Raw genomic sequence first — 27,550 nt, 5'->3', positions numbered from 1 at the left:
CTTCTTGTTTTGGTTTTAGCACTACACCGGTTACCAAATTTGTTTCGGGCATTGTGACGTAGAGTTTTGGTATGATTCAACATTAGTTTTCCGTTCCAAAACCTCAAATATCCGTTTTCATTCCCAAGAAAAACTTGCAAGGTTACAGAAAAGAAAACGTACAAATTTAATTGGAATGCAAGGATTTTGATCGAAAAACCTATGTTGAGTCATGCCACATATTCTTACGTCCCAATGTCCGGAATAAAATTGGTACGACCGGGCTTAAGCGATGAGGAGTCATCAAAAACTTTCTTCAGTCCGAGATCGATGCCGAAAAATAAACGATACTTATAGACACTGTTTTGCGTCTACCATAAAATTGACGATGGTGGTTGAATCGTGTTAACCCGGCATAATCAGTAGGCTATATAGTAAAATAAAAAAGCTAGATAGCCTGCCCTATAGCATGGCACTCCAGGGTTAACTGTTTTTTCTCTACACAAGCTTGCTTCATCAGGTGTACTAAGAGATGTGTAGACTATTCTTTATCGCCTAAAAACCGTTCCTTTTCGCTTCCTTCTCAAATGTTTCAATTCAATTCCTCAAATTTTTTTGTAACTTGTAAAACCATTTCATTCTAAATTTGCTCTGATGACGGATACATGTCAACTCCGAAACTAGTCAGTAGCCTACGTCAATAATAAAAGTTCTGCTATGAACCTGTCTGCTCTTATAACGATTGCAAAAAATATATTTTCGTTTACTGCTGTCCCACGGTAGGTACTCAACGCACACAAAGACAAACAAATAGAATCCGTAGATCAGCTCTGCTCCTAGTAGTGGTCCTTTCACTGTGGCGACCAACTCCAACTGCGCCTTCGCGCTTTGTGTGCTGTCATAATTAGTCATGGAATTGCCCAGATTGCAAAGTGGCCTGACGCCAACAGCTACTACTATATAGGAATCTGCAATCAACACTGTGCAGCTTGTATTGACTTCATATGAAAATATTTGTATAAAAGATCCTTTCCGTTCCAGAATTGAAATCCTTCTTTTCATTCAACATGTCTGGAACGGATGAGTAGCGAAAACCAAGAAAAATTTGTTTCGAGCTCGAGGAACGGTAGTTTTTCTTCACCAACATTTACAAACGTTACTACATCACCGCTGAACTCAACGTCCTATTTTGAAAGTTAATTTCAGTAAGATAATTCCTAACTTTTCCAATTCCAATATTGTACACACAGTGACAATCGTGAGTAACATAGATATTTTATAATTAGTTAGTAAAGGACTTTATCGTGCAGACGTCTTGCACTCGGCTTTTTACGCTTAAAAACCCAAATTAATAACAAGACTTAAATGGTGTTGAAATAAACAGCATTCCAGGGTCATGACTACACATTTATTAGAGAGTTCAATATAAAATATTATCGTCGGTTCCTTTTTTTGCCCTCGTTGTTTTTCGCCTTGACCACCCTTTCCGGAGTTTGGCCTCCAGCTACCGGTTGCGGAGTGCTCGACTTCAAACGTGTTTGATTAACCGGTGCAGCAGAGTTCGTATCCCCTCCTGAACTGCCGGATTCAAAGGACGATGAGTTATTACCAGTCGGTGGGCGCGCTCCATTGCCGTTGACTAGTTTCGGAAATTTCGCAGCAAAACTTGTTTGTTGTGGTGTCACGACCAAACTATTATGGCGTAGCATCTTCAACAACAAAAATTTGTGAAATTGTTTTCCTTATTTAAACGTGCGTAAAAACGCCATTTAGCAATTTAACTAATAGTTCTACATTTCTCCTGCTTAAGGAGCTTATTGATGCTTTTCTATGACCTTGCATCACAGGATCAAGTACTATTATTTTTCATTGGTAAGGCGGGGTATTAACGTAAGGGGACTAGGCGGATCCTCTACCTACGTTGTTTAGCTTTCATAACCAAAAAGAACAAAGCAAGATCTACTAAATGTTTAACTCTCACCAGCAACGCCGTCACCAAACCATTTCCTCCGCCTTGAAGATTGAGATAAACGGCGAGCAGAAGTGCTTGGGGCGGTGCTTGTCTAGCTGAGACCAAAGAACTCGCTTGTCGTAACAGTCGTTGCGCCTTTTCATGTTCGCTTCTTAGACAATGGGCGTTGGCTAAGTTCAAGATCATGTAGCCGTGAGCGCAGTTGATGTTCGAAGGAAAATGCCACGGCGAGACAAATTCGGTTGCTTTCTGAGACACTACACAAGTATAATGTTCACTAAACGATCAGTTTTTTAGGCGAATTTGGCGTCCGGTTTATCTGTAAGCATTTTACCGTGGTTGTGGTTATGGGCTTTATTGTTCTGGCCAGATTTGACACTTCCGTCGTCTAAAAGTATAAAATTTATATGAATCAGTCTATAAGATTCTCGAACAAAAATATCAAAGAAATGTTGTGGTAATCATTGAGCCTATTTCATGTACCTGAACCTGGCGACTTCATTCCATTGTTATCAATTTCAAGGCTGACAGTGCTGATTTTCTCCACAGAAAGATGTTGTATTGCCTCTGAAATTCGATCTAAAGATACCAAAGCCTCAGCGGCGTACATGTTCCCCAAGTACCTGGTGAACATCAAAATATATCTCTGTTGTGTTTATGATACAAAAACTGAGCGGGTTTATGAACTGTCATGGTGATTGTGGATTTTTTTTTTGCAGCATAGTATATAATGAATTGAACTATTGTAACTTTTGAGTAAAAACTAAAACGAAAACTTATAAAATTTACTTAAAATTAAAAACCCACCTATTGCAACCAGACAGGCGAGGTAAGGAAAGAAGCTGCTGAGAATATTCAAGCGCAAGAAGTCCATTGCCCAAAGTTAGAGTCACAAAAGCATTGTTTGCCAGAACAGAGGCATACAAGTGAATGATATCGTTTCCAGACAAAGGGGCACCTGGCAGACAGGCGATAATCAGTTCTGGCGCTTGATCTTCATCCGACTTTGAACCATTGTTTTTCTTAATGTCAATCTGTTATGTATGAGCAAAAGTTTGGTCATTATGAACCTATTACATAGTCAACAAGTTAAATATTTAGTTAAACATAAAGCAAGAAGTTTAGCTGTCAGTTTGAGTGAAAACATATTTGTCCGTGAAATACTTTTTTATGTTCCATTCCCATCAGATTTCCAACAAAACTACTGCATTAACACACAATACAATACAATCTATCATGAAAGGTGTTTAATTTCCAGGTATAATCTAATCATTCCAATGTATGCACAACTGCACATACAGTTGTGCTCGAATTATAAACATTCGTTCAATATAACATAGTATTTGAAGTGCAGAGTTTCTAAATGATATTAGATATCACATCACGTGATGGAAAAACATAAAACTTTTACAAAATTGTTCAGCTTCAATGTTTTATTATATCTCAGTATGTTTAAAATACTGTCCCTAAAACATTGGGCGAATCCTATGTCTACTGTTCCATCCCGCTCCAATGGATAAGCCTGGGTTAACATTATGGTTTACAAAAGCAAAAAAACATACCACTGTGTCCCAGCTGATGCCATTCATTGCTTCCTTTAATAGAAACAATGCATTGTTCAAACAGACTGATGCAAACTCCAATGTAGGTAAAGGTGTTGTTAAATTATTACTCTTTGTCCCTGAACACAAATCTACACAGTTAAATACTGGAAACTAAAGAAAAGGATGAAATAACTAGAAAGTGGAAATAAATAGTTCACATTGAACGCAATTGCAGCACAATACTGATGGAGCAGTCAAAAATAGTACTAAGATAAGATATACTGCTAATAACGTTGCGCATAAACATCATGACTACTTGGAGTTGGAGCTTACCTAACGGCGGTAATGAAGTGTTGATGACTACTTTCCTGTTAGTGCCTGAACCGATCATTGCGAATGCAGAGTTGGATTTTTTAGTATGACTTCCACCTTTCATTTTGCCCTCTGCTACAACATCATCAGTAAGCATATAAGCATTTTGACTTAACTTGCAATTTAAAGAATGTCCTACCTGATGCACAGGTTGTACACTTATGAATACAACATTCAGCAAGTCTCAGCCACAAACGAGGGTTGGCATGAAAAGCATGAACTGCGAGTAGCAAGCTATCAAATGCTGCCGCTGGGTTTCCACTATAAAGCAGCTGCAAGCCATAATTATATGCCAGTTCAAACCTTTCATGAAAAAAAATGTTAGGTCATTACTAACAATGAAGCTGCCTTATTCATCATTACAAGTTACGCATATATATATATATAAAGTATATACATTTCATAAGTCATTTTTATAAGCCAAAATCCAACCTCCTATTTAAATTTAAGACACAAAGTGGTTTGGCCGTTGACAGTTGTTGGTGACGACTATTTCCACTGGAGTTATTTAAATGATGTTGCTTTGTAGCACTGCTCACAGCTGCATCATTTTCTTGAAGCGCCTTTTGCATGTAGAAGGACCCTATGTTGTGCTTGCCCATGCCAAAATGCAGGACCGCTTAAGTTAATGCAGAAACATGCAGTCAGAACAATGTCATTTTAATACAATGTAAATACAGGCAAACCAATCTGCCATAGCATGACAGTACTTCATTTTTCTGCATTTATTGCTTCATTACTGCTTTTAGTATAAGTTAGAACAAGACACCCAGAGGTGGCAAGAATTGTCCTCGGTTTAATCGTACGTTGGTTGAATTGACCAATCACTGGCAATTTCTACCACAAATGCAGATAAAATACTAGATTTGTTGAGATCGACCCTTGTGGGCAGTTAATTAATTATCTGTGTCATAAATTATTATTTTTCAAAATACATTTTTGACTAGTGCTAATGCACAAAAAAGTTTATCTCATATCATATTAACCAGATGAACGGGCGAAAGAGTTTCGAAAAGGTTTTCAATGGTGTGGTATTTATCCCCAAAAATATATCTTAATTTGAGAGTCATTATTGTGACACGTTCAGCAGATTTGGTGATGTCATCGATAAAAACCACCATGTGTGACTGCTGCTACAACTACTCTTTGAGTTAAGGCCAACCTGAGTTTGGATTTGCTCCTCACTCAAAGATGGTAAAATGTTTGCAAGTGTTGTGATAGTTTTATATTTGTAATAATTAGGTTAATTTCTATCTTTTATTAATGTCGCAACAACTTGAAGCATGATTACCTTGCTTGTCAAGTAATATAATAACGGTCAAAAGGAAAAAATATTTGATTCAAATAGGCAGGAATACCAAAATCAATCATTTGTATTCACACGAATCTGAATCTTTTATTTTGATCAATTACAAGTTCAGCTCACCTAAATTATTGTAATACATTGTTGAAATGCCTTCTTGCAGAGCTCCGTTGGCTACATTGGTAGCAACTGGTGGAGGGGAAGCCCCCAATAACTTATATGCTTTGTGGTAATTTGACCTCTGCAAAATCAATTAAAGCAAAATCTTGATCTAACATGGAAAACAAAGAAACAAGAATTTATATAAAAGAAATCAGCATAAACATTCGAAGGTGATTTATTGCTTTAATGTATGACTAGACTGATAAAAATAAAAATATACAAAAATATTACACTTACCACACATTCAAAGTTACTTTTCAAAAATACTGATGCAACTTGTACAATATTGGTCTGCTGACCACCACCACCACTGTTAGAGTAAACATTAGTCAAGCTTTTTATTTCCCTTTTACTTGATTTGATTGATTTTGTTTGTAGACAACATAGTGTTTTCAGATAACGGAGATGAACTTTTAAAGATTCAGCTTCAGCCATACCTAGAGTTGGTGTGCTTTTGGCTGTTAATTTACAAATTCAACACAATGGTTACTTTGTTCAGAAAAGAAACTTATCTAATATCTTATCTAATAAAGATTCACCTTTTTCATCATTGTTTCCACTTCTTTTAGTAGCATCCTCATTGGTTAAAAAGTTTTTTTCAAGAACAGAAATAAGATTTCCTGAGTAAAAAGTTCAAATAATCTAAGCTAAGTCCATAGATGGAAAGACTTGACATGTGTTTTAGTGCTTAAAATACTCGACTTGACTCGTGTTAACGTTGAAAAGTCGGTTGACTTGACTCGAGTCCCAAAGCAAATATTTCAAATCATTGTAAAATCATTTATTATATTTGTGAAAACTTCATTCAAAAATAACTTCACAATACATGCTATTGAATATGCGAAAGCCTCAGAAATGGATAAAACCAGATTTTATGCTTATATTAAAGTTACGAGTATTCAGGAAGACATTTATTATCGACCTAAAACAAAAAATAAGTCGTAAATGGTGACTTGGCATGTGTTAAGATTTGGACTTGATAAACATTACTGACTCAACTTGGAAATGTAATTAAACGACTCGACTTGTGCTGTTAGTGACTTGACTTGTGTCAGGACCATTAAGACTAGTTTCCGTCACTGGCTAACTTAAAACCTGATGCATCTTACTTAACATATTGATTTTACCTACGCTACAGTTACCTGCTTTTTCTGGATTGTAGGTAAATAGATAGGTATCAATAAGCAAAAGGCCAATTTTTAGTAGATATGTTTCTTCTGAGCCATCGAGATTCTCATAAAGATGCCCCAATATAACTTCTGTCTCACTAAAAGTAATGGGATTAACAGGATTATAATTTTTACTGTATATAAGGTATCTTATTACCTGTACTGATGAAGGTTATAAAAGAGCAATGCTTGATTATAATACAATGAGATGTAATTATTCTTTTCAGTATTCAAAACAATATCTTCTTCTTCTTTATTGGACTGTTGCAAAAGTTTCTGAATCTGCATGGAATGTAGTTGTTTGAATTCATATTCCACAATAGCATGGCATCAAATATACAAAAAAACGACAGGAACATTATTTGCGGTCGTTACCTTAACTAAGCTCTTTTTAAAGTCCAATACTTTGGTTTTGCCAGATTTACAAAATTCTGTTAAAGCTCTATTATGCATTAAGCGAGCATCATTGGAGTGAGATTTCTGAAGTTTTTTCAGTATCCCGAGAGTTGCATCAAACTGGCCAGCTCTAAAACAATTGTGGGCATTTCCAGCCACATGTTGTTCATCTTCTGTGAATGAAGTCGATGGTTTTACAGTATTTGTGTCAGTTGACATTTTGTAAATTTTATCCCAATTATTCTAGAAAGCTTTAGGACTAATTTTATTTAACACAAAAAAGAAAACAATTTTAAATATAATAATATCTTCATTCCATAAACCAAAAGTTGTATAATTTCTCATACTATTTCTACATATTGAAGCGCTTGAAAATGTAAAAAATTCTGCAGTAACCTAATTACCGACAAATCCTGTAATTTTGTCAGTCAAGGTAAACATCAGAAAATGACACTTCCATAATAATGGAAGTTTTTTAAAATACCTCTACAATAAGCACACATACATTTGTCACATGCCTTGGCAACAAATCGTTGAAATATGACAGAAATGGTGAAAGACTATGTTAGAAGCACTAAGAGCTGAAAAAGAAATTCGGGGGTATTTACATTTTCCATCCATGAAAAGCTTAATTCAAGCAATATGTTGTTTAATAGATAAATAACCATTTTTTTACAACGAACACCAGGCAAGGTACCAAGTCTATTAGAGTAAATATTTTTAAACAATGAAATTTAAAGTTTTTTTATAAAGCTTGCTGCTTTTTCATTTGATATTGTTCCATGCGCTCTTCAAGAACAGGTCTCATGTGTCGAATAAGGCCCTGAGCAGGCCAAGCAGCTCCATCTCCCAGTGCACAAATAGTGTGGCCTTCAACCTGCTTGGAAATTTCCCAAAGGGAGTCGATCTCATCAGGATCTGCATCACCTCGAGTAAATCTTGCAAGGGTGTCATTCATCCAGCTAACACCTTCCCGGCAAGGAGTGCATTGACCACATGATTCATGTTTGTAGAATTCCATTAGGCGAGCAATGGCACGAATTACATCAGTGCTCTTATCCATCACAATCAAGGCAGCTGTTCCGAGACCAGTTTGGGCTTCTACCAAGGCGTCGAAGTCCATCAAAACATCATCACAAACGCTCTTTGGAATAAGAGGTGTAGAAGATCCGCCAGGAATTACACACAGCAGATTATCCCAACCACCCCTCACACCTCCACAATGCTTCTCAATCAAGACCTTCATAGGAATGCTCATGGTTTCCTCCACAGTACATGGGTTGTTTACATGACCAGATATATTGAAGAGCTTGGTGCCGGTGTTCCGTTCACGTCCAAAGTTAGCGAACCATTGCGGAGTTCTCCTGCAAATGGTTGGTGCCACAGCGACAGTTTCTACATTAGCTACAGTTGTGGGACAACCAAAAACACCAACCTCAGCCGGAAACGGTGGCTTTAAACGTGGCTTGCCTTGTTTTCCTTCTAAGCTTTCAATCAAAGACGTCTCCTCACCACATATATATGCACCTGCTCCCCTATGTACAAATACATCAAAATCATAACCAGATCCACAAGCATCTTTGCCAAGTAATCCAGCCGCGTATGCTTCTCGGATGGCAACGTTAAGGTTGGAAGCTTCATTGTAAAATTCTCCTCTGATGTATATGTATGCTGCACGAGCACCCATTGAGCGGCCAGCTACAAGGCAACCTTCAACAAGCTTGTGGGGATCATGACGCATTATCTCTCGGTCCTTGCAGGTTCCTGGTTCACCTTCATCTGCATTCACTACTAGGTACTTTGGTCGGCCATCTGGCGGCCTGTTCATGAAGCTCCATTTCATGCCTGTAGGAAATCCTGCACCACCTCTGCCACGGAGACCAGAATCCTTGATCTGCTGCAAGATCCAGTCAGATCCTTTTAGAATAATCTCCTTCGTTTTGTACCAGTCCCCACGTTGTACAGCACCTTTAAGTTTCCAATCATGACGGCCATACAGATTTGTAAAAATGCGATCTTCATCTTTCAAAGGAAGGTTAGTATAATGGCATAACTGATTATGTGCACAAGACGCCACCCGCGCCAGTTTTGAAGTTAGTCCATGCTGAACTGACTGAACTAAAAACATCTGAGCAGACAAACCAGACCAGTTCTTCCCCACAAAATTTACACTATTATAACTTAGCAAAATCTGTTCGTATCAGTAAAAGATAAGTTTATGGTAGGCCAGTTATAATCAATTCATAACATGGCTAATGTTAAAAATATATACCGAACTCTACAAAGATACAGGTACCAACATCAATATAAAATTGCTAAAGTTGTGTACGAGTACTATGCGCTGCTACATAAATGCTATGGTAAGTACCGTAAAGGTTTTTCACAAACGAAATACAAAGTAGTTTTGAATATATATACTTTTTCATATTAATTTACTTGCGTTATGTGTCATTTCATAACCAAAGTATTTGTCGTTTTCACTTTGGTCTTGAGCACATGCTGGTGATTATTTTGTGATTAACTACTTGTATAAGATTTTTAAATTCGTTTTACATGTACACTTGTTTGTTTATCACATTAGACTAGGGTTAGTTCGGATATCGATAATATTTACTATCCGGATAATAGATATTTCTGTTTTAATTGCTTTCTTTATAAAACCGCCTAGAACTCACCTTGCAATGCATCTACTAGAGTGTTAGCCTAATGCTACTTGATGCTACATTTCAATCGATTTGTGTTCTGTTTAACATAATAGAACAAACCTTCAGCATTTAACATCTTTGTAGAGAATAAAGGACAAAGAGCTGTGAATTAAAAGAACTAAACTTTTAATTAAGTTCAACATGGAGTCAAACACCAGTTTTGTTCTGTCAGACTGCCCGTTTCTAGAGAGGAGTTCAAAATTTACTGAAAAGGCATAAAAATCAAAAAACGCACAAATAATGTCGTGCATTTGTTATCTAAGATAGCCTAAATATGCCTCGGTTAATCGTTAACTGATTTCTGGATAAACCTAACCCTACACTAGACTGGAAAACATATTAAGTTTGCTAGCATTGTATTCCATTTCAAATCCAAACTAATTAGTATTCGTTCTTGACAGCTTGCTAACAGTCATTGCTTATATCATTACCATAGGCATCGATTTTTCTAAAGAAAATGAAAAAATGGGGGGGGGGCAAATTGAAGGTGGGGATTTCCCCATTGTGAGAGCATAAGATCGGCACAACAACATTGTTATTGTGTAGTTATATAATGCATTATCACAATGTGTTTTACCAAGTGTTTTTCCAACTTGTCCCAAGAAAAATGTGATGCCTACTTTTATTTAAACTGTAAAACGAATTTCTTAGCATAGTTAAAGCAAGTACTCTTTGATAGTGTCTAAGTTAGAACTCTGCAAGCGTACTAAAGACGCTATCAGGGACGATTTGCCGACGTATTGAGAACATGACAATCGCCAAGATTCTGTGCGAAAAGCTTAAAAGCAAATTATTCTTTCGTTTCATTTTCATTGAATTAATTAGGCCTATACATAATTTTAATTATGTATGGGAAAAATTATTTGAATTTATCAAATAATTCATATCTTTAGAGCAAATTTTAAGAGCAGCTTTTTTGCATTGGTCTCATGCTAAACAGATTGCCAATTGTTAACAACAGATTGATTGAAATTACATTGGTGAAATACGACACGTCCTACCCATTTCAAGTGATACGTGGAACGAGTACCAAGAAAGAAAACAGTGGAAAACATTTTATTAATCAAAAGTTGATACTGTACTACAACCATACAAAAATTTTTATTGATGTTGTATAAAAGCTGTTGAAGAAGTTTAAAATATCGCCAAAACTATTTTCGTAATATTTTTAACATCACCAGTTATTGCGACGCTTCAGTTCTCAAAGGGTGAATGAATTTGTAGATATACGCATCGTTATTCATCGCAAATTTCAATTGGTTAAACTAGATAGTTTGAAGTTTATTTACAGAAGTAGAGGTTGCTTATATTGTAGCACGCGAGAGTTGAATCCATTCTAAGGACACACTTAAATACTTTTGCAGTTTAATACATGTAATAACTGGCTGGACACATCACTAGTGACCACATTAAATAGGAATAATGCATTATTATGTCATGCTTGAGGTGTTTTCAAAAATCCACCTCGTGTTACGCTTTCTAGTTTCTTTTATTATCTCGTTTCACACTTTGGGCTTCTTGTCTCACTTCTGGTTGTCTGTCCCATGTTGCGCTCCTTGCTTTCACAACTGTTATCTTTTTATTATGGTGCATTATCCCTTCTCTCTTGAGTGTTATCAAGATAAGCAAGTGTTACTGTCTCTCCTTTTCTTCCTCGTTTCGTTTTGCACTTTTCCTCCTTCTCTTATCATCGAGTTGCCTTTCTTTATGAGACATTACAGTTTTTGCATCGGACATCAAAATTTCATTTTAAATTTGAAAACCAAGTTTTTGTGAGGTAGCGAGGTGGGTGAGTTTGACGCGATGGAACTTGAAAAGTATTTTGCATGAATAAAGACATGAAATTTGGTAGCTTATACAGTTACAAGAATCGTGCTTACTATCTGCGAAAACTCCATGGAATTAGATCAAAAATTAATATCAAAATTAGCAATTTTGGGGTAAAAGCTAGATACTAGGCCAGACCGCAGAGTTTGGCATTGGCACACTCAATATCACTTTGTGTATAGTTCTAGTAGTGCACTTCAAGTGCGTTATTCAGGACAAACTGATGTCTCCAATAAAAAGGGAGACACTAATTTTTGCTTTCATCTGTACTGAAAAATTAGTAATTAAATGCAATATCCCTAAAACAATGAGCAACACTGATTTTTTCCCTAGGTTATGGGTCATCAGTTAAAATTTTTAATGTAAATTTACAGAAAAACACATTTCAAATGTGTTTGAGCATTTTTGCACACCGCAACTACCGTTTTTGGTTGCTTTTAGCACATCCAAGATCTTGTCGAAAACAACCCTACTCTATACAGCTTCGATGCTGGGTACTTCCGGATACTGGCTACCGGTACCCGACCCTAAGGGATGTAATCGAGCGACCTGTCGTATTGGAAAGTATGGCACTTGCATGCAAGAGACTCATTAACATCTATACCAAACTTTATATCTTTACGCCGAATTATAATTAAACAAACAAAGAAAAGCGGTTTGTTTGAACCCCAATTTATAATATCCAAACAAAAAACTGAGGCTTCAGGGCACGCCATCACGACAAAATCTGCGTCTTTGTACGCACAATTTCTCGTCGAAAACGGCTCTACTTTCCAGCCGGGGTCGACCGTGAACCGATCTCTCTGATGTCTTACACTTACAGTTTTAACCTTTTGCGTTTCGACCTGAAGGGCTAAAGGCTAAATGAGAAGGATTTATGGAGTAAAACAAAAGAAATTATAACATAAGAATTCCTCAATACTCCAGACATGGGAGTGCAAAAATAAAGGAGATCTCTGCAGGCTGCAGCATTCTTACAAGATAGGTAGGCTGTTGTACCAGACTACTTAGCCGACTGGCTGTCGAGTGTCGACTAAGCTAACCAGAAACCATCACTAAAAAAGCGAATAAGCATGTCAAATGGCTAGAGCGAAAAGATAATTCGTTATATAACTTCATATAACTTGCTGTATTAACCATATTGCATGGTGTATATCATATAATTCGGTCTACTTGACCCCATTTTTTTATAGTAAAGAAGTAGATTTAATTACTATCAAACTTTTTTAATTCGAACCCCCAGCAACCAAAATCCCCGTTATCTGACAGAAAACTGCAAAAAACGGATTTCTTCCCACATCTTTCCCCCCTTTAATCGGCAAATCCCACTGTCCGACTGCGATGTAGAAGTTTCCTTGCCGTGTCAGAAATGTTTTAGTTGTTAAAATTGACCCATCATACGTTGAGTAATTGTAAAAAGTTGACTAAATGTCAGGCTAATTTTTGTGCTGGTTTTGCAAGCATACACGTGCCCTTTTCCCGCTTCTCAAATGGATAATAACTTTTTTGTTGTATGGGCGTTTGATAGTTAGTGAGTTGTCCAGGGCAGCGCTATCAAAAAAAACCCGGGGAAACGCTGGTTTAAACAATGCAAGCACTGACCATTAGCCTGTAAGCCTTACATACAGTTTTAGCTCAAAAACCTTTGCATCCTAAAGCAGTATAAGCCTAGAATAATTAACCTATCAGGATACGTTATGGTATGGTATGGTATCATTATCATCGTAATATTTTCCCTCACACTAAGGAAAGTCTTTGCACGCATTGCTGACTCCTCATCGTTTTCAAGAGCCTCAATTACCAAGCTAGCCTTTGTGCAAGTTCTGATAGACACGCATATATTTTTTATTTGCTTTTTCGTTTTTAATATTGTATTGCCCGAATGTGGAACTGCTCATCAAGACCACTGAACAGTAGCCTATAGAAGGCCTGCTAATGCTTGTGATGCCTTTCCCATTGGCATTACAATGTTAGCACCACTGAGTATCGAACACGGGCCGCGTTATTGTAAACCCAGCACTTTAACCTCTTCGCTACCGAGCGGATTAAAGTTCAGAAATTATGTACAGAGCTATTCTGGCTATACATCGTACATCTGCTGTCAGTCTCTGTATGTTTTGGTTGACTATTACAGCATATTAATTACTTTATGAGAAGGCTGAGGCTATAAGTAATAGGATAGCTAGGCCTAGCCTAGATTCAGATACAAGGTTAGTGATTTGTTTCCGGGAGAAGTTGGTTTTCTAGTCTCGATCATGAAGAAGCTTCTACTTTTGCTATGCTGCAATATAGCCTAGTGCATCAACTAAGTAACACAGTACTGGTACTGTGTTTCTAAGAAAACATCTAAAAATCTTGTTTGCTGTTATATAGTAGCTTATCTATCTGAAATTATGGAGGCTACTAAATTGGATTTGCTTGAGCGGAGTGATGAAAACAAGTTTAACAGGTAAAAGCAAAGCAGTACATGAGGTACAGTATATTACAAGATACAATATATGAAATTACTGACTTAAGTCTGACATTTATGCTCATTACACTCACTTTTGAAATCTCCTTGCAGTCAAATTTTTTTTGGCATTAGTGTATTACCAAATAATTTAGGCTTGCAGGCCATGATTTATAAATAAGAGATAGGCTCTACATGCAGTTAGTTGATTGAATTGTTTAAATTAACGTGCAATGCATATTGCCAACAACATATCTACTATCCAGTCCTCCATGTGATTGATTGTGTGCTCATCTCTGTTTTCTTTGAGTTCTAACATAATGTTTATTCAATTGCCCCAGTAAGCATGTAAACACATTAGTTCCTAATAGAATGTTTGGAAATGCTATGCCATGTGTTATACGGTGTTTTTTTAAATTGTGTTAACTTCATTATAATTATATATGAATGTCATTTACTCACTGTGTTTGAGTTGCTTTGTTTTGAAATTTCAAGCCTTTTTCGGAGTATTTGGCAGTGTATTTTCTCTATCAGATATATAATGTGCTTTGCATTATTTTTGTTAGTAGACTTTACTGTATTTACTATCACAATGTGATGGAAGTCCTATATCCTGGTGTTTTCTATTTATCCCAATGTGTTTGTTTCCTTTGTTTGTTGTTGAAAGTAAACCTCTCTTACTGTATGGTCAAATGTCCTAATTAGGCGCACTCCGTACTTTTCATGTGATAATTTCAATTCAATTAATCTTTAGTAGGCCTACTAATTTTAGCATCTGTAAATATTTTTTAATCTAAAAATGTCAAGTAAAATTGCAGGCGATTAATGTCACAAATGTTTTGACCTGGAGTAACCTTTAGCGAGGGCATAATATCGGCAAACATTGCTGTTGCAGCAGCATCTTTTACACAAAAAGTACTGAACTGCTTTTTTTAAAATAGTACCGAATGCCGGAACCATTGAGGTACATTTTTTGCCAAGTACCGTTACGACCGGGTACTTTCGAACTACCGACTGCCCACCTCTGTTCGTAGGCCTAATGCTGTTAAGTTGCAATGCCTCTTATAGTTCAATTTAAGAATCACTACTTTTTGTTAATAATATGTATTATGTTTGGTGAAGGTCAAATGTAAATATCGCAATTAGTATTGTATGCCAACACTAGTATGGCATGCTGTTAATATCAAAGTCAATTATTGGCCTCTTTGAATTTCTTGGTGTGTGGCCTTTTTGAACTTATTCTGTATCGAATGACCTTATTCATGAGCCCAAACCATATCACATTGCATTGCCTAACCTAATTAAATGGATGAGTACAGCAATAGACTAAGACAATGTTTTTTTGACAGCAAAAACACGTGAGCCACAACACGTTTCGAGAAAATAGTAAAATCGTCAATATTAAATAGCATTAAGAATAGTCGATTGTTGCAAAATGTTGCAAAGAAAACATATAAACAACAACACAAGAGCAATAGGAGTAATTCTCGTTGAAACCTACGTTGCCAACTCTCATCTGTTTATAGACTCGATGTCACTGAACACATATTTCATTGTAGCGAACTTTGGAATGCGCCACTTGCCCCCTTTCACCAATTCTACTCACCAATACAAAAGACCACTCATAATGTTGTAGATAGGAAAGAAATAAATATCTTTTGACATATGGTTAGGGACACATTCTAAAACGTTTACTTGTCCAATGTGTGTCATTCTGTTTCCTTGTTTAGTTAGTCCACTTTATTAGGTTTATGCACTGGACATGGGTGCGAATAAACTGCTTTATGAAACATATTTTTACATATAAAACGAAGGTTTACATCTTAAGACACCAAAGAAAAAAATACTTTAGTCAAGTGAAGAACTGAAATTCAAGTGCAAAAAGTTGTCTCAAGACCACTCCTCTGACCTATGTTTTTTTTAGTACAAACTGCAGCTCAGGTTATTGCTTCTAACTTTGCTGAAGATTTAAAAATGTTTTACATGTGGCCGAAGACTAAATTTTTCCATTATTAAATGACATAAAAACTTGATCGAGTTTACCTGCGTGGAACGTGCCACAACAAAGTTCAGACAGCCAATGCGAAAAATGTTATTGGACTAAAATCAATAGCCTGACAAATACATTCAGATAAGAATTTCAAACCACATGCAATGAGCTTATCTTTAGCGTGTGATTAGATGAAAGATGGGTCAACAAAAGAACATGAAAAGCAATAAATTTTTTTTGTTAGTTTTTATAAGGGCCGGTGCGCATTTTTTTGGGGACAAATCTGTGTGTACCCAATTTGGGATGTTTGACCATATATAGAAAGTCTCCTAGTCCTACCTTCTATTTGGAAATAGGTTTTCCTCATAGGCAATTGGACTTATGATTTTATAGCAAGACTCAGGACTAATCTGTGCCTATGCAGTTTCTTTTTCTCAGGATATAAGGTTTAAATGTAAAGTTGACTTGCAAAATGTCATCTTACAATCGGAATAAGTTGGATGAACTTAACCAACAGTCAACTTTGCTGGCTAAAAAGATGAAAGAAATTGAGAAGAAGCAAACTAAAACGGTCCCATCCAAAGCTGAACAAGATGAGCCGACTCATCATGAAGAAACCAAGGTGGCATTGATAAATAATGATGGAAGCTTTATGGAAAACTTTCTAAAATTTGAAAACAAGACCGACAATGAAACAGTTGGTAAAGGCAAGCCTAAGCCAACCACAGGCCCACTTGCTAAGAAATCAAGGTTTTCGAGTATGTTTCAGCAAATGAAAAAAACAAAACAACCTGTCAATCAAAGTACTGCAGATGCCGCTATTACTCATACTACAGCCACTTGTTTTCATGCAGAGGATAGTAGTAGCAGCAGCAGTGACGATGAGAAACCAGTTAAAAAGGCTTCAAAATCAATATCCAAGTCTGTGGCCACTGTACAGCAAAAATTCACCCAAAGTGCTCTCCAGAGGGCACAGACTCACGCTGCATTGATCAGTAAAGTTGCTGCTTCAATTCCTGCCACTCCAGTCCCTGTAGCTTCATCCAGTTTGTCAAATACAAAAACAATCCCAAAGCAATCGAGACAAAGAAAGAATAGGTGGGGTGATAAAGTGGATTTAAATGACATTGCTCCTCCTGGGTTAGCTGACATGCCAGGTGTTGCCGCACCTCCTCTTATTCAAGTTGCACAACCTGCAAGCCTTGGATTGCCACAAAACTACAGGCCTGTTGGTCTTGTTGGTGTAACTGAGCTGAGCAGTGCACAAAAGAAACAGCTCGAAGAACAACAAGAAATGCAGGCAATGTACAATTTAATAATGGCCAGCCGTAATGCTGCACAAGCTCAAGCACCTCCTGTGGTTGCGAAAAAACCTAAATATGAATATGATAGTGATGAAGACATAAGTGAACAGCATGGCACGTGGGAACATCAGAAACGTAGAGCAGAAATGGAGAAGACTCAAGCATTAGCTGAAAAATTAACAGATGAAGCTGATGGAAAGCATTTTATTGGTGATTTTTTGCCACCAGCAGAATTAGAAAAATTTATGGAAACTTTCAAAGCATTAAAAGAAGGACGTACTCCTGATTATTCGGATTACAAGGAGTTTAAAATTCAATGTGACAATATTGGTTTTAAAATGTTAGAAAGAATGGGCTGGTCTGAAGGGGAAGGCTTGGGCAGTGAAAGTCAGGGTATCAAGCTACCAGTTAATCAAGGTAACAAGTCAATCGACGGGCGAGGTCTTGGTGTTGAGCGTCCTGATAATTTATCAAAGGATGATGATGACTATTCAGCATACAGAAAACGCATGATGCTTGCCTATAGATTTCGTCCCAATCCCCTAAATAATCCAAGACGACCATATTACTGAATGTATTGCAAAACAAGGTTTGCACTTGCAGTACTCGTAAAGTTGATTGTATTTCCCCAGAGACATAAAAGAAGAGTAACGTTGAGACAATGAGACATGCTAACAAAAGAATTTAGTTTTGCTCTTTTTGTTTGAAGTTGGAAGATTTGTAATATTTAGTATACATACACGTATTACAATATTTAATTAGCACATACAAATTATTACTGAAGATTGCTATTTATGATCAGTGACACGTGTCATGATAACTAGCAAACAGTCTTTTTAATTATAAAAATGTTTTGCTGCTTGTCTTCGGCTTTTTACTCAGCTTCCTCTTCTAATTTGCTAAAGAGTTGTGAAAAGTATTCTTATCACAATCTGGTTCATAATACTTTGCAATTTTATAGGGCTATTATTCGTTAAAAACACAAATGTTATATTACCAATTCGAATTCATGTCAAACGAAATCAGTGCTAATGGGAAGCTTTGATGATAATTATTATAATCTTTATTTACAAATTAGAGTGCTGTTAAAAAGAAAAAAAAATTTTGTAGGCTACAATATTTTGAAAGTGACATTTTATACAGCAAATCTTTGATGACTCCATGTCACATAATGCAAACACATTCAACTAAATTATAAAAAGTTAGTAAAACAAATCTTCCATGCGGTGAATGTTGTTGTCTTTATGAAATGAGGGTTTATCCTTCATGCTAACATTTCAGAATCATCCTAAACCACAACATACCGGTTGGTCCCCAAACTTTTTCATAGCATAGCATGGTTTTGTGCAGGATAATTCAAATTGTTTCACGGACATGCAGGGATGATTCATGTGAATAGCCTAACTAACCTTATTGAATACTGTTATCTATACACGTTGTTTCATCTCGCTATTAAATGTTTAAATTGTATGGTGATGCAGCTGCTTATTACTGTGCTGTATTCAATGCAAAAGTACCATGAAGTAGAAAGCGAGATGAATGTGTAGAAATAAAAATGGTTTACTGTGTTACATGCTTTAATTTAATTTACCAAGTTTGCTTATGACTGGGTAATCACAAAAATGCAATGAGAGTTTTGGGCAACTCTCGGATATTTTTCTATGCCCTTGTAGAGAAAAGATGAAAAGGTCTGAATCAGCACAAAATTTTTGCTCCTAACGCAACCTCCAGGATTTCCAAAATTAATTAGTTATAACAAAATCAACACAATTTAATTAGTTCTTCTTTGAGTGAGTATCAGTGCTGAGCTACCAGAAAATTTAATCAACTTAATGGTAGGTGTGTCCGCAAGCTACTTATGAATGGATATAAATAAAATTTTTATCAAAACTTGGAAAAGGCATCACTAATTATATTGTTGATTAACCATTAGGGCAGCCATAGGGATGAAAATATTGGTTTCATCTCCTTAACCTTCTCTAAGCACACGCAAGCGTTTGTTTCTATTGATTTGTCTTTGCATTAAACGCAGCAATAAGTGAAAAATACAAGGTTTGTTAGCATTTTTTAACTATAATTCCCCTTTTTTTCTAATTTTTGAAATCTTCAACAATACTTTAGTAAACCACTTACAGCCTGGCAGTGAATTGCCCAGTGGTTGGAGACCAGGACTGTGAACTCGACAGAACTCGGTTATTTTTCAGAACTCGCGAGATAAAATTTTCTGAGTTCAAACTCGAAAAAAAAATCAATCGAGTCCGAGTTCATTATCTGACTATTATCACTACTATCTTTTAATCAATTTTGATGAAATGTGACTTCATAGGCGAAACGATATTATAAGTGAATATATTCAAAGTCGTTCTAAATCAGTGCTTCTCAAACCGGGCCACTTGGCTCACTAAAGGAGGAATTTTTAGTTCCAGGGAGGAATTGGGGAGGAAAAACTGAAGATGAAAAAAACCTTAATTTTTTAACTCACATGTTTTTCTCCTCGATTTTCTTTATTAACTTCTAAACATGAGGCTCACGGTTCTCACTAACAATGAACAACGATTTGTTTGGTTAGGCCTATTTTGTAAGAGCGTTCTTTTGCAGTTTTTAATTTTATTCCTGAGATAAATCCTCAAAAGACATCATCCAGGGACAATATTCAGGTAGTGTAACATTTTTGGCAATCATGTTTTGTGTTTTTTGTGGGGGGAGGAAATGACGGTGTTTGGGTTGGTAAAGGAGGAATGGGAAAAAAACTTTGAGAACCACTGTTCTAAATAAAATCTATTTATCTTGATTTTTTAGATAACAACGCCATTTAGTTTGTGAATAATCCCCAACTTAACTGTATTGAGTATGATTTTATTTCTACTTTTAAGTTTAATATGGCATGCATCCATGCTTTGGTGGTTTGTTATACACATTACAATAAAAACTTCATTAAGTTTTGCAGCTTGAAATTATAATAAATTCCTAAAATCGATCAGATAAACTTGAAGTCGAACTTAATAATACTACTGAACTCGAATAATTGAAATGCAGAACTCAAACTCGAACTTTAAAAACCTATCAAAACCTTTCAAAACTCAAACTTGAATCCACTTGGAAATTGATCGAGTTCGCAGCCCTGTTGGGGACTCCTGTTGTTTACTATTTATGTTATTTTAGAAATACTTGAGGTTTTCTTGCTTCTACTCCCTATCTGTTCTTGCTAAACATCAACTCTTGATTTTTAAACATACTCAGCTTTGTAGCATTATCAACAGAAGCATGGTGCTACAGCAGTTTTTGTATATGTTGGGTTTGTTGCTTTTGTAATGTTTATGTATAACCACTTATGTAATGCTTCTGTTAAGTCATGGAATAATAGTTGCACAATGAGTGTATGAATGGAATATTACACGCTCTATTTTGAATGTGATTGGAAATGCCATTAATTTTTACATTTCAGTAGATGATCAGTAATTTGTTGTAATTGACAAGACAGATCAGCTGTTCATTCGATTTTTGTGTCATTAAATGTCTCCATTTACAAAATATTAATTAAACATATACTTAAAAAATGTTACAATTGATACATTGCATATAGTGCTGGGTAGTAGGGCAGCCATCATTAAAGCTTACATCTGACTTTGCAAGCAGACATAGGAAATAAAATACACAACAAAATGGATGAAACCTGATTTTATCACAAACTGTTTATTCTGTTGTTTTTTTCATTTCTTCAATATGTAATTTAAACTCATGTGATTTTCTTATAGATTGAAGAATCTGGCCATAAAATTCCAAGAAAAGTATGGCAAGAGTGCCGACTTCATCTGTCGAGCTCCAGGCAGAGTAGGTTATGCTGTCCTCAGTCCTTTTTGTAATTGTGTTATCAATGAGTAGTTGGGATTTTTATTAAGTACATTTAAACATGTTTTTTGCTTTATAGGTTAACTTAATTGGAGAGCACATTGATTACTGTGGCTATTCTGTTCTACCAATGGCTGTAGATCAAGATGTAAGCATGGCTGTGGCAGTGAATAAAGATGGATGTATATGTTTTTCAAATGTGGAAAAGTCCTTCAGGTTTTGCTATTAGCCTAGTGTTTCCAAAACCGTATGTTGCAGCAAGGGGCCAAGAGAGCCACAAAGCTTGTTTTTTAGCTACATTTTCTTCTGTAAAAAACCTAAATTAGTGGCAGGCTTTGATGAAATCAATTTCCACCATTGTTTTATCACACAATGCAATCTAGGGATGTGCCGCGAGGAAGATTATTCGGGTTCGTGCAAACCCGAATATCATGAAGGTCAACACGAACAAATCCCGAATCTATTCGTATTAGAACCAAACAATAAAATTTCCTCCAAAAGTTGTCCAGTCTTGCTTCTAAAATGATGTAATCGATAAACGAATCACTTTCTTTCGAAAAGTAGTGTTTAAAAGACAATCGAAAAAGCAAAATCGTTAAGAAAACGACCTTCATTGTAAATACTGCATACTCTAGTTTAGCATTGTCGGGAAACTAGATCATCATTTTTTACGAAAGTCAGTAAATTTATAAGTAATATTGTATTCGGGTTCGCCATTGTGGGTATTTTTGTTCGCCCGAATCTTCCATAAAGGCGATATTCGGCGAATCTATTCGTGTTTGGGTTCGTATCGGCCCATCCCTAATGCAATTGTATATTACTGAGTGATTGTTGTGCATAGAGGTGAAATGGCAACCACATTCACTGTAAAACAAAGTTTCTCCTTAATTCCTTTTCGTTGTGATGTTACTTTTGGGGTGCAATATATATGTGTCCGTCACACTTTGCTGTATGCCGTGATGCGAGACCTTACAATTGATTAAACACCACATAAAAACAATAGGAAGCTCTTTGTTACACTAGCTAGTAGATTTTGTTAGAAAGCTAGCTATTGTAGCTCTAGAAGGCTGACTATAGTTTGTCAAATGGAATGAAATGATACGGTTCATTGGTCAATAAATACTATATATATAGTATCAACCAACCAATATAGGTTAGTTATGGTTAGAGTGAAAAATTTTTTAACTGCTTCTCATAATAGGTTAAATATGCCATTAACGTGTTTCAGTTTTGGTGTGGTGGTCACTAGCAAGTTAATTTAAGCCTTCTAGGCTTGTAACTTTTTCCGCTCTTGATATTGTCAAACAGCATTCTTTTTTGTTGTCCACATTACACTAATGATGAAAAATGATGGATGATATCTAACAGAAATATATCAGAAAAACAATTGCAGAAAATTTCAACTTGCCCAGCCATTTTATAGATGATTGTCAGGTTATGTTCAGGCTACAAGACTGGCCTAGCTTCAGTCAACCACAACAAGCGACAAGCAAACAATAAATTATCACCAATGCCTGTTGTGATAACAGATTTCTGACTTCACACTCACTTCTGACTTTCAGATTTCACACTGTAAGCTTTATATAACTTGATGATTAGACATATCAGATATTAGTCATGTCTTTGATTATTTTACCATGTCAGCACCTTATCGTTTTTCCACATAGCTATTTCAGCTCTAGGCGTACCTTTCTGTTTCACCATTTATTGCTTTATATTCGGTATGATTTTATTCTATCTGATGAAGTAGACGACTTCTATAGCTAGAAAAGCACATGCTATAATAAACTGTACCAGCTAGTCTAAGAAGGCACTTCCTATAGTTATAGATGCTTGCGAACTGGCTCGCACGGTGGCACCGCAGTTTTGATTAACACTCATTATTTTTTACCAAAAGGGTTTGTATAGTGACTAGTGAGGGAGATTGGAACCAATGTTCCCTCTAAGCTGCGAAAATGCGCACTGCTGACACGGTCTCCGCGCACAAGAAAAAAATCCAACCTGAATTTAAAATAGAATAAACGCATAATAATGACCACAGTGCGCACGTCTGATGTTGCTCACAGTGGTCCAAGAGACCGCTCAGTTTTGTTTGTCAGTGTTTGCTCAGACTCGTGAAAAATTAGAGGGAACATTGATTGGAACTGTTTTTTGTTTGTTTTTAGAGATTACCAAGGCACAGTGTTTGATTATGTGATAGACAGCTCTAACCCAGAATGGCATCAGTACATACTGTGTGGATTGAAAGGTGTTACCGAGTATCAAAAACTGGAAAAACCATGTGGTAATGTCCAAATATTTTTTATTTTGTCCATGAAATCTGATAGAAAATCATTTTGCTGAATTTTCTTTAAAAGGAATGGATATCTTGGTGCATGGGACAGTCCCAAAAGCAGCTGGCATGTCCAGTTCAAGTGCTTTGGTATGCACAGCGGGCCTTGCTACAGCATATGCCAATGAATGCAAGATTGATGCAGTAAGTTGTTTTCCATTTGTTCCATTTTATTGTAACTGCTGCCCTAACCTGTTATTCACTTCTTTCATTTTTTACAGCATGGTCTTGCTGATGAATGTGCAAAGTGTGAAAGATATATCGGGACACAAGGAGGTGGAATGGACCAGTCAATTTCATTTTTAGCAGAGAGAGGGATGGTATGTATCAAAGCTATACTTCACTGAAAATCTGCATTTTGCTAAAACATTATTCAAACCTTTTATGTTGCAATTTTGATGCTATATGTCATGACAATACACTTTAGTTCTGAAAGTTTCATATAGTTTGCAAAAAGATATAAGGCCTTCCTTTTTTGAAGGCCAAGTTTATATCATTCAATCCACTGACTGCTGTAAATGTTCAAATACCATGTGGAGCTGTATTCGTGATCAGTAATAGCTGTGTTAAGATGCAAAAGGCTGCCACAGCCCACTTTAATGTGCGGGTTGCTGAATGCAAGATTGCTGCACGGGTTGGTTAACAGTAAGATTATTTATTTATGTTGAGATATGTAAAGAATATTTGATTAGAACGACAATCTACAAGACAGTTTGGTTTACTTTTAGTTAAGCTTAAATTGTTGTGTTTACCATGTAATCAAAACTGTATGCTTTGATGTTACTAGATCTTAGCAAAACATGAAGGATTAAGTTCACCTGAACTCAAAAAGTTTGTGGATCTACAAAACGCCATGGGAGCGAGCTTTGGGGAAATGTTAAATCTAGTTGACAAAGTCCTGCATGAGCAGCCATATCACAGAGAGGAAATCTGCAAACTTCTCGAAATAACTGATGAAAAGTTGATAGAAACTCTGTTAAGCAAAAACACCAAACATGGTATTTGAATTTTGACAATGTGCCTTTTCTAGCTAATAACATCTCAAGTTTTATAATAGGTTGTGTGGACTTGATGATCATAATTTTCTTTCAGTTACCACTTTCAAGTTGTATCAGCGAGCAAAACACGTATTCAGTGAAGCTCAAAGAGTACATCAGTTTAAAGCTATTTGCGAGGAAGGTTCTGACGATGAAGCTATGAAAAAGCTTGGTAAACTCATGAATGAGAGCCATGAAAGCTGCAGCAAATTATATGAGTGTAGCTGCCCTGAACTGGATAAACTGACAGCACTATGCAGGTATGAAAAATGATATTTTTTTCCCAGCCTTCACTTTGAAATCAATACTTAAGCAGTCAGGTTTGCATGGATAACTTTTAAAATGCTAATGCAATACTGTATCTGGAATATATGCTAAACATTTATCTAATCTAACATTATGAGGGATTATAGTTTTATAATTCCAATGCAATGTATGTTGTAGAAAAGCAGGGGCCCTTGGATCAAGATTAACAGGAGCTGGTTGGGCCGGATGTGCTGTGTCCTTGGTGCCAGTCAACAATATGGATTCGTTCATGGTACTTGTCAAAAAAGGTTTTTATAGCGATATGGATGAAAATACTCTGCAGAATGTCTTGTTTCCAACTGAACCAGGAAGTGGTGCTGCTGTATATTCCCTGTAAAACTGATTGATATGTGTGGCATAAATACGGATAATGATAATACTGTGTAATGTTATTTTTATCATTCGTTTTGTTCATAATCATAATATCATTGATTGTAGTAAACAATTTGAACTTGTCACCGCAGTACCGATCTAATGTTCACTTAAAGAAAAATGCATTTAGTTTTTGTGTGATTTTCCCACAACCTATTTGCAAAGCCTAATGCAAATTTTTTTGATATGACTGAACGGCTGTACAACATGCAAAATTATTGATTTGTTTAGTAAATTCTAGATGCATTGAATTTGGTAAACACTGTTCCTCATTTCATATCATTGCGTGGTTTCTTTTGATTAGATGTTTATTTATCGTTTGCAAAAGCATGTGCCATTTTATAACTGCTATGTGCAATAATGAAGTCTAAATTTATATTTTTGTGATTTTTACGAATTAATCTTACGTAACACGACATAAACCAATGATATATAAAGTTTTGCAATAGCGTTTGTGAAAGCAAGCAATGTTTGTGGCGTATTTCTGAAAGAATGGCTTGTAGTTGACCAGTTTGATGATAATGATTGATTAGTTAAAAACGAATTCGTGGCCTTAGTTTTTTGCCACAGTGCAGCAAATGATCTTTAAATTTTGTAGCACTTTTTATTTGGTATGCCTTGAGGCCATTTCTTATATGAAATCAGGATGTAGTATCGTGCACATCCAAAATCGACACAAGTTTTTGTTTATGCATAACACATGTGCACATGAGAATATAAATTTTAAAGTTATTTAATGCTATAACATAACTAGGTGAAGGTTTGAATTGTTTAAGGGAAAAAATGTTTTAAACATATGAAGTAAGAGTTAACAATCGGACTACGCAAGAAGACCAAAGCATGCCAGTTTTCGGAAAGTTGACATGAATGCATCCGTTCTTTTTATGATATTTGCAGCAAGTATATTTTTATATAAGCTCCATCTTATCGTGCAACCTGTCTGTTAACATTAAGCTGCATTTACCCTGATTTGGTTCATCACCGTCAGTTGAATTTTTGAGTGTTGAACTTTAATTGTAAACGGTGTTGGGTTTGCACTGCTTACCACTACAACTCTAATTTGGGCCACGAACCTAAGGGCTACGCAATCCAACCATAAACAGCAACATTCAGAGCACCAGTTACACACAACTCTTTGGAGTTGTGTATTACTAGCGAATAGCAAACGAGCTTGTGATAAATATATCAATTAATGTAATATAAAATTGTGTACGACATAGAATTCTCGTCTATCGAATCAGCGAAGCATAACACTTTGTGACGTAATCGATGCTTCCCCTGTGCGTGCATTTTGATTTATTCAGTCCTTTTGGTTTCTACGTTCAACGCCGCAACATGTCTTTGTGCTGTTGCTGTCACAATGTTCTATCTTGATTTATTCGTTCAATGAAACTTCAATATAACCAGTTTATACAGTTGTCGAGGTGTACAATTAATTCTAAGATTAAGAGAAGCGAAACAACGACCTGAGACTCATTTATCATCGAGGACAGACAACAATTCTACAGACAAACTTTGTAATTGAAGTGGTCGTCCTTACAGGCTAAGGAACGATAAACCATCATTTCATTACAAGCTCAATTAATTAACCAGATTGCAATGGCTGTCAGACTATTAAGCCCACGGACGATTTAACCCCAGTACAATTGCAATCCAACCTGTGGACGATTCACGAAGCGAACAATTCAATCAATAAACGATTCAACCCACATGTGTGCCTAGGGTTCTACATGTAGGACACCTAATTAAACGCATTCATATTTTTATTTTCGTAAGAAATATTGACATAAAACCAATTAGTGAAAGACGATAAATATGTTTCAGTCGATCGAGTTTGAAATAGTTTTATTGACATTAACTTTTTTGTTGTGGAATTAAGCCTATACTATTCTCAAAATGTCCGATTTCATGCTCTAAACCAAAACAATTTTTTTTTCTGTTAGCAGGAACAGATATGAAATGACGCCGGTTTCAAATTTACTGTTCGATTCCGGTTTTAAACTGCTTCGGAGGATAGCCTACCTGTTTCAAAACCTCAAGCTTGTTTAATGTTTTTGTAATTCGTGTCACGCACAAATTGAGAGTCAATAATTCCGCTCACTCAACAAGAAAAAGTGAGACCTACGATTATTGTGCATTAGAGTTAGGTCTCACTTTTCCTTCTTGAATCGAAAATTTACTTGCAGAAGTAAAATTTTCGATTGTAAACTTGTATAGTTTAATAATACAGTATAATAAAATTTCCATGAATTTGCTCGGAATTCGTCACATTACGGTATTTTGTTTTAATATGTCCACAGAGAGTTTCTTAGCATTCCTTTCAAGAGGAATTTGTTCAAATTGTATTTAAATACACATTCTTTAAAATAATTATCTACAGCACAGTTTGCTATGCAACTTTTTTGTGGCCCACAAGCAAACTTGCAAAAATTAAGTCACGTGACAAAATCTACACGTCGTGATTGGCCTTTGATGGAGCCTC

At 36.1% G+C, this 27,550-nt stretch overlaps 4 protein-coding genes across 7 annotated transcripts; 2 read left to right on the top strand and 2 right to left on the bottom strand.

Moving 5' to 3' along the window:
- Nucleotides 1-1,235: 1,235 nt before the first annotated feature.
- LOC143445734 (CCR4-NOT transcription complex subunit 10-like) lies at nucleotides 1,236-7,543 on the bottom strand. 3 transcript variants are annotated; one of them, XM_076945033.1, is made up of 16 exons: nucleotides 7,403-7,543; nucleotides 6,877-7,070; nucleotides 6,659-6,783; nucleotides 6,475-6,599; nucleotides 5,872-5,952; nucleotides 5,570-5,790; nucleotides 5,294-5,411; nucleotides 4,300-4,486; nucleotides 4,007-4,170; nucleotides 3,829-3,942; nucleotides 3,514-3,632; nucleotides 2,759-2,985; nucleotides 2,435-2,574; nucleotides 2,286-2,339; nucleotides 1,961-2,208; nucleotides 1,236-1,688 (listed from the first exon to the last, which is right to left on the bottom strand). In XM_076945033.1, the coding sequence occupies exons 2-16, from the start codon at nucleotides 6,952-6,954 to the stop codon at nucleotides 1,413-1,415; spliced, it is 2,277 nt and encodes a 758-aa protein (XP_076801148.1). In that variant the 5' UTR covers nucleotides 6,955-7,070; nucleotides 7,403-7,543; the 3' UTR covers nucleotides 1,236-1,412. The 3 variants fall into 3 exon arrangements, with proteins under 3 accessions (XP_076801148.1, XP_076801146.1, XP_076801147.1); XM_076945031.1 differs by lacking the exon at nucleotides 7,403-7,543 and having other exon boundaries at nucleotides 6,877-7,116; XM_076945032.1 differs by lacking the exon at nucleotides 7,403-7,543 and having other exon boundaries at nucleotides 3,829-3,939; nucleotides 6,877-7,116.
- On the bottom strand, nucleotides 7,157-9,116 carry LOC143445735 (NADH dehydrogenase [ubiquinone] flavoprotein 1, mitochondrial-like). Its single transcript, XM_076945034.1, has one exon. It carries the CDS (start codon nucleotides 9,023-9,025, stop codon nucleotides 7,643-7,645), a length of 1,383 nt encoding a protein of 460 aa, XP_076801149.1. The 5' UTR covers nucleotides 9,026-9,116; the 3' UTR covers nucleotides 7,157-7,642.
- Nucleotides 9,117-13,045: 3,929 nt separating this feature from the next.
- Nucleotides 13,046-26,486, top strand: LOC143445733 (N-acetylgalactosamine kinase-like). Of its 2 annotated transcripts, none has more exons than XM_076945029.1 (10): nucleotides 13,046-13,878; nucleotides 20,928-21,003; nucleotides 21,101-21,237; nucleotides 23,187-23,305; nucleotides 23,379-23,497; nucleotides 23,575-23,673; nucleotides 23,835-23,987; nucleotides 24,141-24,351; nucleotides 24,446-24,650; nucleotides 24,835-26,486. In XM_076945029.1, exons 1-10 carry the CDS (start codon nucleotides 13,823-13,825, stop codon nucleotides 25,031-25,033), a joined length of 1,374 nt encoding a protein of 457 aa, XP_076801144.1. In that variant the 5' UTR covers nucleotides 13,046-13,822; the 3' UTR covers nucleotides 25,034-26,486. The 2 variants fall into 2 exon arrangements, with proteins under 2 accessions (XP_076801144.1, XP_076801145.1); XM_076945030.1 differs by lacking the exon at nucleotides 13,046-13,878 and adding an exon at nucleotides 17,792-19,829.
- On the top strand, nucleotides 16,278-18,740 carry LOC143445732 (SURP and G-patch domain-containing protein 1-like). Its single transcript, XM_076945027.1, has one exon. The coding sequence runs from the start codon at nucleotides 16,341-16,343 to the stop codon at nucleotides 17,742-17,744; it is 1,404 nt and encodes a 467-aa protein (XP_076801142.1). The 5' UTR covers nucleotides 16,278-16,340; the 3' UTR covers nucleotides 17,745-18,740.
- Nucleotides 26,487-27,550: the final 1,064 nt, after the last annotated feature.

Source organism: Clavelina lepadiformis, chromosome 2 (genome assembly GCF_947623445.1).
Source record: "Clavelina lepadiformis chromosome 2, kaClaLepa1.1, whole genome shotgun sequence".
NCBI lineage: Eukaryota > Metazoa > Chordata > Ascidiacea > Aplousobranchia > Clavelinidae > Clavelina > Clavelina lepadiformis.
The sequence above is the reverse complement of the archived record's forward strand: the minus strand, read 5'-3'. Positions and strand labels throughout refer to the sequence as shown.

Excerpts from the sequence above, each read along its gene's own strand:
- LOC143445733 (XM_076945029.1), top strand. The coding sequence starts at position 13,823 with ATGGAGGCTACTAAATTGGATTTGCTTGAGCGGAGTGATGAAAACAAG. Across the intron at positions 21,238-23,186 it reads AATGTGGAAAAGTCCTTCAG|AGATTACCAAGGCACAGTGT; the intron begins GTTTTGCTATTA and ends GTTTGTTTTTAG. Across the intron at positions 23,674-23,834 it reads TTTTAGCAGAGAGAGGGATG|GCCAAGTTTATATCATTCAA; the intron begins GTATGTATCAAA and ends CCTTTTTTGAAG.
- LOC143445734 (XM_076945031.1), bottom strand. The coding sequence starts at position 7,116 with ATGTCAACTGACACAAATACTGTAAAACCATCGACTTCATTCACAGAA. Across the intron at positions 6,784-6,876 it reads TTAAAAAGAGCTTAGTTAAG|ATTCAGAAACTTTTGCAACA; the intron begins GTAACGACCGCA and ends CATTCCATGCAG. Across the intron at positions 5,791-5,871 it reads TGGAAACAATGATGAAAAAG|CCAAAAGCACACCAACTCTA; the intron begins GTGAATCTTTAT and ends GTAAATTAACAG.
- LOC143445735 (XM_076945034.1), bottom strand. The coding sequence starts at position 9,025 with ATGTTTTTAGTTCAGTCAGTTCAGCATGGACTAACTTCAAAACTGGCG.
- LOC143445732 (XM_076945027.1), top strand. The coding sequence starts at position 16,341 with ATGTCATCTTACAATCGGAATAAGTTGGATGAACTTAACCAACAGTCA.